At 40.6% G+C, this 10000-nt stretch overlaps 1 protein-coding gene across 1 annotated transcript in view; it reads left to right on the top strand.

Annotated features, from left to right (window-relative positions):
• Nucleotides 1-7189, top strand: part of LOC138021671 (DALR anticodon-binding domain-containing protein 3-like) — a 16852-nt gene extending 9663 nt beyond the window's left edge. The window contains exons 9-14 of the mRNA XM_068868608.1: nt 415-529; nt 830-888; nt 1052-1162; nt 5176-5244; nt 6199-6264; nt 6696-7189. Coding sequence (XP_068724709.1) covers nt 415-529; nt 830-888; nt 1052-1162; nt 5176-5244; nt 6199-6264; nt 6696-6749 — 474 coding nt within the window. The 3' untranslated portion in view covers nt 6750-7189. The remainder of the gene's footprint in view (nt 1-414; nt 530-829; nt 889-1051; nt 1163-5175; nt 5245-6198; nt 6265-6695) is intronic.
• Nucleotides 7190-10000: the final 2811 nt, after the last annotated feature.

Raw genomic sequence — 10000 nt, 5'->3', positions numbered from 1 at the left:
TGTGTAATGACAATATATAATATGATATAATGACAATATATATGACAATATATTGTCATGCCGATCAAACTTTAACAAACTTTTTCGTTATTACTTTGGTTTGTTTAACTTCTACAAACTCGCCAAAATGTTCACGAGGTGAATTCAAAGGTGTTAAGAGCGAATCAAATGTTTTTCGGTTGTGTGTTTACATTTGGCATAAATCTTGACATTTGTCCATTTCAAGTCGCAGATGCGCAGAGAAGAGGAAGGAAATGTAAAAACGCTTAAAAAGCACTGGAGGTGTAGAGTAATTCTTTTGTGGATATTGTGTGGTAGCGTTTTGTGCCATTTGTCAGCGCCTTGTAATGTTTTGCTTATGTCGGCCCCACTTATTTAGCTGATAATAATTTTAATTTTTTTTCTTAATTTCAGCTAAAGATTGATGTGTGTGAAACTTCCAGGGAGTTTAGACAAGCTACCTTTGTTTTGTATAACTGTGCAAGGCTTTCCAAACTCTTTCAAAACTTTGAAGAAAATGTGAATAATGGTAGGATGGATTTTTTTTCCTTCTAGATAAATCATAAGAAATTAGTTTCAATGTAGTTGGCCAATTTTGAGGTTTTTGATCCTCTGCCAGAGCCTACTGATACAACAACAACACAAATTAAAGGCGTTTTATTTCTAGCAGCCTTTCGCTGTCTCAAGTGGTGTTTTCCATACGTTTCCAACGCATTTCTCGCTGTTATCGTTATCGTTATCGTTATCGTTATAGTCATCGTCATCGTCATCGTCATCATCATCATCATCATCGGTTTTTTATGATTTGCTTTTCGCTTATTTTAAACAGGTGTATATCCAAATCTACCACCAGTGGACGAGGTGGATTTCAGCCTCCTTCGGGACGAGGTGGGCAGCATTTCATCCAAATTCAGATTTTTTCTGATCAGCAGATACTTATCATCGAAATCCTTATTTGTCGCGTAGAGCCTCGTGTATTTGCTGTTTTTTTTTTTTAATAATCAGAATGAGACAGTGATGATTTTCATGTTTTTTCTCGTTTTGCTTACAGGCTGAATGGGAATTGTTGCTGCACTTCATAGCTTCGTTTCCAGCAATTACAAAAGATACGGTCCCGACATTGACCACTAAATCACAAAGTTTTACCATTCACACAAATAAGGTTTGTTTTTTTTTTTAACAGGAGGAAGGTCCTTTGAAAAGAGTAGCAAAACCTAGTTTAAATCCGTCATGAAAGTCAAGGAGGCAGTGTGGCCCAGTGGTTAGGGCGCTTGCCTTGAGATCCGGAGATCCCGGGTTCAAGACCCGCTCTAACCACTCGTTGAAATTGATCCTGGTAGTCCCTGGTTCAACTTACCAGCTGCACTTATAAATAGCCAACTGGTTTGTCTCCAGCCAGTTGGGATTCTTAACAGTTGTTGTTGTTGTTCTGTTCTGTCGTTTCGTTGTGTTTCATTGGTCCTGAAAAGCCCCTATGGGGAGCGGTCAATTAAGTATGTATTGTATTGTAAGTCCCTGGGATAGGGGAAAACCCTCTAGCTTTCCAGAGGCTGTCTGTGATTGGAGAACGAAACAATAGATTGGGACTAATAAAAATACTATTCTGGGATAGCTTCAGGATTACTTGGATTAATATTTGGTGGTCTTCGGATCTTTCCCATATGTGGGAAAAATCTCAGGCTTCGTTGCCGGATTTCCCTCCAGTGCCCGGTTGTTCGGAAGCCGATTAACTAAATCTGGGAAAGGTTACGTTTATACAAACGTTGGCCGTGTAGCACTTATATTTTAAACAGAATTAACTGAAGTGATTGTAGTGTAACGTGAAGTGCTAGATTTCTATCCCATTTGAACCATGTGAGCGTTAGTCCAACTGATGGAACTGGGCCCACACAAGGACAGAGAAGAACTCTGACCAGGGTGGGAAATGAACCCACGACCTTCGGGTTAGATCTCCGCCGCTCTACCGACTGAGCTACAAGGTCAGACGGGAGCAGGCCGTGGGGACTGAAGATGTTAAAGTCACGGCAATTGACATGTACAAGTACAAGGAAAGGTTACGTTTATACAACGTTGGCCGTGTAGCACTTATATTTTAAACAGAATTAACTGAAGTGAGTGTAGTGTAACGCGAAGGGCTAGATTTCTATCCCATGTGAACCATGTGATCGTTAGTCCTACTGATGGAACTGGGCCCACACAAGGACAGAGAAGAACTCTGACCAGTAACTTAATCCAGGATTAGCGTAAACTTTTGTTTCATGTTTTCAACTTTTTGGTGAAAGTTTCTTTTGCCTATTTTTGCTTTTCAAGGGTGACTTCTTTTAATGTAAAGTTTTGCCGAATATCAGTGCTGAACTGCATTTGAGAGACGAGAAATAAACTGTTTGGTTAATTTTTAATCTGGGATTAGCGTTAATCGGCTTTTGAGCAACCGGGCCCAGAGTTGTAGGGGTGACAGGAGAGAAATTACGTGAATTTGGAGGAGAGAAGGTCATGTTTAGTCTTGGTGTCGTAAATGAAATAGTGATTTCAATGTCTTCACACTGTATTTTTCTTTCGGCTGGCCGGGAGTGAACATCATCACGTAGCAAATAGCCAAGTTATATAGTAGTTAAGAACGATTATTATTTTTGTCTTCTTTGATTGTTTCGGCGGTAGCCGTAGTGGCAGTGAAAAGAAAAGAGTCGCAGCCTCATAGTCACAAAGCTAATTTAAAGCGAGTTGTATTGTGGACGTTAATACTACTGGGCAAGGTTTACAAGAAAGAGCTGCTCCAGCGTAATATTGAATTGTCTTGTATCATACTTCGACTGGCCAGACCAGCCTGCTTTCAGATCTATTTGGAATTTGCTGTGGATCTAGTGACATCGACTTTGAACTTTTTCCTACATCTCCCTGCGATTTTTGACCGCAACTTCATTTTCCCAACGCAGTATTTTGGTCGCTGTAATTTGCCTTGTAGGTCAAGGTTGGTCGGACGTAAATCGCTCTTCGAGAATTTTTAACGCGCAAAACGACATTTTTGTTGGTTATAGAAGTACATATTTGAAGAAAGGCATCTCTTTGTCGATGGTGACTCGGGGAAACTCGAAAAACATCCGAGTTTTCCTTTGTTGGAGTCGAACCTATGACGTTCCGATTACTAGTTGGAAAGCTCTACCACTGAGTTACAGCAGACCCGTGGGATTGAGCTAGGCCATTAAACTAGGTTCATTTGACAGGTGTCCCGCGTTACTGCTTGGATAAGATGGTGAAATGTTATCCCAGTAAATGAATGAACAAGTGTGTGTTTTTATCGATGGGGCCCCGGGGTGCTCGAAAAATAAAAATAAAAACAAAAAAAACAACCCCCCCACCCGAAAACAAAACAAAACAAAAAACAAAAAGACAAAAACGAAAAAGGAAAGTGTTCCATTGAACCTCCACAGGAGTTGAACCCACGACCCTCCCATTACCAGTTCGGATGGATGAGCTCTCGGAGACTCGTCAGAGCAACGCCATTAAACTTGGTTCATGTGGCGATGTCTTACTTTTAGGACTGAAATTGTCTGAATGGGCAGAATATGCCTTATTTTGGGAAAGTTTTGGCAGCAAATAATACGCGGGCGGCCGATCGCTCGACGGCGGCTTGAAATTGTAAAAATATGAATAGAATAGCGATTCAAAATATCTGCCGTAGATGCGTGCGCACGCATCTACGTAGATGGTGTGCTTGCCCTTTGTTCTGTTTCTTTACCGGTGCTAGAACAAGAAAAGCTGTCAGTTTGTGTTATTAAAAAAAGTGCCATTGCCTGGCCAAAAGAAATTGGCATTAATTGGTTTCCTCGACAAACCCATGTATCCGAGCATGTTAACGCCGCCGTCCTGCACTACGCAAAGCACTCACAAGTACAAAAAATTCTTCGTTATCTTCCCCCTTGAGGTTTTTGGCAAACGAAGCAAACCAAAGCCTCGACTAAACCGGTAAACTAAACTACTATATTTCAACATTTCATACTCCAAACATTCGGGAACCTTTTTAGTCGCCATGCCAACTCAACTGGCGTATGCACAGATACAATAGTACCAAGTCACCTTCGCTAATAGTATTCCGTTTCTAGATAATTATTATTTTTTGCGAGTTAATATTCCGTGTATTCTGCTATTCGTAATCCGGAATGAGAATAGCCAGGATACTCCCAAAAGAATGCACCCAAGTTGTACTTGAAGAAGGCTGGTTTTGCCTGCCGAAATATAGTACATTGAAAAAAAAAAAAGAGCTTTGGTTATAGTGGAAATGCACTTGGCTGTCAAGCTAGTTCACAGGCACCCCACTTTTAATAATCTGAAAGAAACAAATTTAAACTTTAACAGAAAAATGATTAAGAAGCCCAACTAGCAGGAGGCAACCAGTCGGCTGTTTACAAGGTGTGGTAGAATTGACTCCGGGATAACCGGAAACAAATCCAAACCAGAGGTTAGAACGAGATTTGAAGCCAGGTCACCCGCATGCAAACCCAACACCCTAACCACTAGACTACGCCGCTACCTTAAAGTGTTACTATGATCAAAAACTAATGTCCTTTTTTTCTTCAGGTTTTGAAAGCGAGTTTGCTTAACACCTGACTGGCACAATTTTGAGCTTTGTTTTTTTATCCAAAGGCTGTTTATTTTGAGTGTAAGCTTTGGATTTTACGGTCCGCCATTGCTCACGTTGAAAACTAACCGATTGGACCTCAGAGGGTTGGATCTAGGGAAAACTGACATCATTTACTCACTAGCTTAAAATTGTAGCGTGTAAACGCAACTTGTTATATATGCACAACACGAGTTTAAACGAAACTCCCGTGCAGCATATTAATTCAGCCGCGTACACACGTATTGCATTCTTAAACCATTGAGTCTTTGACGTCATTTTCTTTTCGACCTAGCTCTCTCAAGATTTTAAAGTTAGTAATGGTGGACCAATAAGTAACAAAATTTCACTTAAAATAAACAATTGTTTTTTTTAAAATCAGTGTCTTAAACTTGGTTCGCTTAGTGTTTAGTTAACATAGTTTTGAAATCCAAAGAAAGAGACGAGTTTTTTTTGGTCGTAGTAGCACGTTAAATAATCAAATCTACGTTGTATCGGCTCTTGTTCAAAATATTTACTTTTTCAGCTAATCTAGTATATTTTTCCTGGATTGCTTACAGATTTGTTGTTTTCTGATTTCGTTGAGTCACAAGTTTAGCTCTTATTATGGTCGAGTGCACATCCTTGGGGTGAGTCACTTTGTTTCTTGAAAATCGTTTTTCTTAGAGAAGAGGAAGCACTGATGTGAGTTTTGAACGTTGGGCTGGCTTAAAGCACGAGGGCGGTCGTCTCCCTCCATTCAAAGTTATCTTGGCTCGATTTGTACAGAAGTGTTAGTTAGGTGAAATTCGATTGTACTCTATGTCTCCAACGAGATATCGTCTTGTTTGGTCAAACCACAGCAGCGGGAACTCAGTGCCCTTTTCTTTGCAAACAGAATTCTTTAAAGGGGAACTGAAGGCAAAAAATTAAGCATTTTTTTATTTACACTTTAGACCATGCACAATAAAGTTTTCAACTTCTTTTCTGGCATATCCGTCGTTTTTCCACCTAAAAAATGTTTTTGTTCCGATTTTGGGCCATCAGCATTGCGGCTCAGAAGGAATCAGCGCTAATTTTTGCAGCTTATGACGTATGATGCAAGAAAGACATGCGAGAGCGCCCCATATAGAGGCAGTCTTTTGACTGATGTTTGTCGTGAATATTTAGTCCGCGAAGAAACTGCAAAACAACGGAAACAATATCCACAGCAGCACTTGTTTCTCTTGATTACGAAATCTTTGTTCCCCATATCATACGTTACAGCAGGGTGCTGATTTAGTTTTTGAGCCCGCACTGAAGAGGCAGAAACAGCGGGGAAAGCCCAACTTCGAACGTAATTTTCTCTAAAAAAACAGAAAACGACAAGAAATAACCCCACAAATTAAAAAAAAATGTTGGGAAAATTGCTGATTTTGGCCTTCAGTTGTCCTTTAACGTTTCACAGGATTTTATAAACAATGCATTGAGAGAAGGGGCATATACTTCCTTGTCCGAGAAGGTATGGGGGATGCAAAGCATCCCACGCTTTCGTCCCCCTTCATCCTTACGAGATAACAGGGTCTTATCCCACCTTGTTTGCATTCTTCATTGTTTCTCTCCAGGAATCGCGGAGTCATCTTTTCCCTACAATGTTTGCCCGACTTTATCTAATGAAGGCTTTGCAAAAGGTCAGTAAATTAATAGGAAAAAATTCTGGTTATCCGACGTTAGCTTCATTGTGATGTTAATGGTCTTTATTGTATAGGCAAACCGGTACGAGATGATTGGTTCCCTGAGCGCTGAGCTGTCCGAATTTGCAATACGGACCGCTAAGATGGACTTGTCACGAAGGAGCGTATATAAGTTGCCAAACTTTCCCCATTTTCTCTTTTTATTTTCTCGGACTTAAAAAGAAAAATGCGAAAAATGTTATTTATTGAGTTATGTCAAGTTCCATTACGAATTTTACTTTCGAGAAGGAGGCATGCAAGAGAGCCCATATAATAAAAACCTTTTTGAACTAGCTTGATCGGTTCGTACTGGAAAAATACTGGTCTCGCTCCTTTTTTGCACGTTTATGTATACCGTGCCTTTCATAACATCTGTATATATTTTTCAGATACTTCATCACTGCCTTGAACTCTTGAGTATCAGTTCCCTCACGCAGATGTAAACATCAGAGTTCTATGGAATGAGTAAGGGTGATGCTGCTTTCCTTTACGTTCCATAACGCCAACAGCAAGCTTCCGAATTCGATGTGTCGTTTTAACTCGCTGCGCAAGCTATGGGATGTTGGAGGGACAAGAAATGTTTGTTCAAGTCAAACCTTTGCTATGGACACGATTTGCGTAGAAGCACTTGCTTGTGCAGTCTTACGCCATCAACTTTTAAGCTAAAAGGGACTTGGAAAACCACTGATATCCGAAATTTTCCGGAATTTTCTTTTACTACAAAAAAACCACCAAATGCTCTTCTTCATTTTACAGATTAAAGGCGTGAATAACAGATTTCACGGAAATGGTAATTACAGCTGAAGTGAAACTTTTATGATGCTAATGGCAAAGACGGAAAGGCAGATTTCGCAGATGTATAAGTAAATTATCATCATTATTATTAGTGTTATCATTTATAGTATTATTATATTAATTATACATACAAGTGTGGTTTTTCGGATTTTCTGCAATTGATGAGAAAACGAGACAAAGCCATCACGGAAGACCAAATTGGAAAAATATCAGCGCGGCATTTTTGTACATACAATCCAGAGATCTTCGACGGTCGCAGATACTTCGAGAGATCCAGGGGAACAGTCTCAAAGAGGAATAAATGGTATATTTTCTGCCACGATTTTCCCAATTTGTTGAAGAACAGTCAAAAGGGACACAAGAAAAAGGTGTCGTCTTGTTGACGATCTAGCAAAAAAAGAACAGTTCTGTCGAATCTTCGGTTTGGTCCGCAACGAGAATTTGACGACCGTAAGGGCCGATTTACACGATACGATTTTTGTCGCATGCGACAACGGCTTACGACAGGCCCACGACATGATTTACAATTGTTGTGTACGTCAGAAAAAATGTCGTAGCATTTTAAAACACGGTTTAAAATGCTGCGGCAATCGTAAGTCGTGGCGTAGATCTGTCGCATGCGACAAAAATCGTACCGTCTAAATCGGCCCTAACAAAGCAGCGGTCGTTGAACAAGTCGACTAGTAATCGATGATGGTGATCTGCGATTGAAAGGTCTTGATCCGGGGAGGATTCACCGCACATCACATAAGCGTTCCTCAACGAGTGCCCATTGCTCATTTTGTGTCAAAGAAGGTCATTGTTGGCGCACCAACCAACTGGAGAGGTTTTCAGTGTCAGAGAGAGTCGGGGAAGAGCAGGGAATTGCCGGTGTTGTTCTTTCACCTCCCTTAAACCTTTTTTAAACTGCATAACAAGCATTCTGGCCAAAGCCCCACCCCTCCAAACAGAATTGTAAATTAGGCCTGAAACGTCCGAAGGGGAATGGTGATTCACTTCACCACTTCAGAGTCAGTCACTGCACTGCGACACTCGCGTTTGAAAAGGCTCGTGAAATCTCTCTACAACTTTCTGTAAGGTAAGGAAAGCGCTTTCCGAGCCCATGACCCAACACGCCGGTGCTTATACCCGGTTTCCGTAGCATTAAGCGACTAGGAGCATTTTTAACTCCCCCCTGGATGGGATACTAGTCGATCGCAGGGTTACCCCCAGCGTTACGCCGGTACCCATTTATACACCTGGGTGAAGAGAGGCACCGTGGGAGTAAAGTGTCTTCTTGCCCAAGAACACAACACAATGTCCCCGGCCAGGACCCGAACCCGGACCACTCGCTCCGGAGTCGAGCACATTAACCATTAGGCCATACTTTCTGTATCACTCTCTTACATCTTGGGTAATCTTTATAAAACTGTCTTGCGACCAGATCCCACGAGCGCTGGGATTTTTCTGAGTATCCCCGAGTCACCATTAATACATAATTCTCTTCTTTATTGATGGTCACGTTCTTTAAGGTCTCGTCATAGGCTGCTCGATAATGTAAAATTTCTGAGAATGTTTTATTTTTATTTTGCAGAAATATAAACATTATGACTTAAAGTATCGCTTTGAAAAAGATTTAAGTTCATCCAATCTTCGAAAAGCCCTTGAAAAGCACATTTGCTGGGTCGCGGCAATATCTTGACTTCAGCATAAAAACTTTACTTGGCATTTATCTCGGATTTAGAGTATTGCCAAAGAATCGACCTTTAACTTTACGGGGCTACTACTCAAACAGTCCGATTCGGCTCAAATTTCTAGGACTATTTTAACACGGTTCGTTGTACAAAACGGTGTTGGTATTTTCACTGCAAAAAAAACTAAAAAACGAGATGCTTCCGTGAAGCATACACTGGGTTGCCTGTGGTGCGTGCTACAGAAAATCAGAAGGCACTGAATTGTGTGGTATTGAAATACAGCATTCCAGTCTCTGAAGAACAACAAATAAAGGAGAAGCGAGAAACATTGGCTTCTGGGCTGACATGTTGATAATTTTCAAGTTCCCTTACAACTTCCTTGCACCACAAGTGTGCCCTCTGAGCATCTGAGAGCTTTGTAATACTAAACTTCACTGAAGTCAAGCCCTGTTGAGCGGGGTTAGTGTTAGGATGGGAGACCAAAACAATGAACCCGTCATAAAAAACAGAAGCATCTGACCGAAAATACTATTAACGCTAACAAATGCGAACTCAGCAAGGTACAGATTTTGTTAGCTTGCTTTATGCAAAACAAATATTGATGAAAAAGCAAATAACTATTGATACAAAGTTTTCAGAAAGAGCAGAAGGAAGTTTCCGGGACGGTCGATCGAGGATGAAATATTTACGACATGAAAACAACATTAATTTTGAACCGTGAATATAGAATATAAAAAGTTACGATCAGCGACAAACATTTTGGGAGATTTTTGCTATGTTCAAGTAAATTGCAAAATCGAAAAGTGCCATGGCCGGAATTCAGCGGGCGCCGTGATTAAGTTACCGCGGCATGTTTACTCGTCAAACAGTGAAGCATCTGTGTCAAATGATGGCAAGATACCGGGTTTTTAAAAAGTTTCTTTTTCTGTCAAGTGTTATAAAGTTTGACAATGAAATGAGCGAAGTCAAAACAAAGATCACAATCGCCCAACTCTTGTTTATGCAAAGTCAAAATTTACTCTCCAAGACGCGTACGACGTTATTATCACCAGGTAATTCCATCATTTTGGAAATAGCAGCTACTTTATTATTCATCTGCGTCACAAGTTTTCACTGATTTTGGGGCTCATTTTGTTGAAACTCAAGCACGCTTTCAACAGGCCTGTGAACCCTTCCTGCTTACAGAGCAAAACTAAAAAACTTCTCGCATATCACATTTCAACATT

Source organism: Montipora capricornis, chromosome 10, assembly GCF_036669925.1.
Source record: "Montipora capricornis isolate CH-2021 chromosome 10, ASM3666992v2, whole genome shotgun sequence".
NCBI classification, from domain to species: Eukaryota; Metazoa; Cnidaria; class Anthozoa; order Scleractinia; family Acroporidae; genus Montipora; species Montipora capricornis.
The sequence above is the reverse complement of the archived record's forward strand: the minus strand, read 5'-3'. Positions and strand labels throughout refer to the sequence as shown.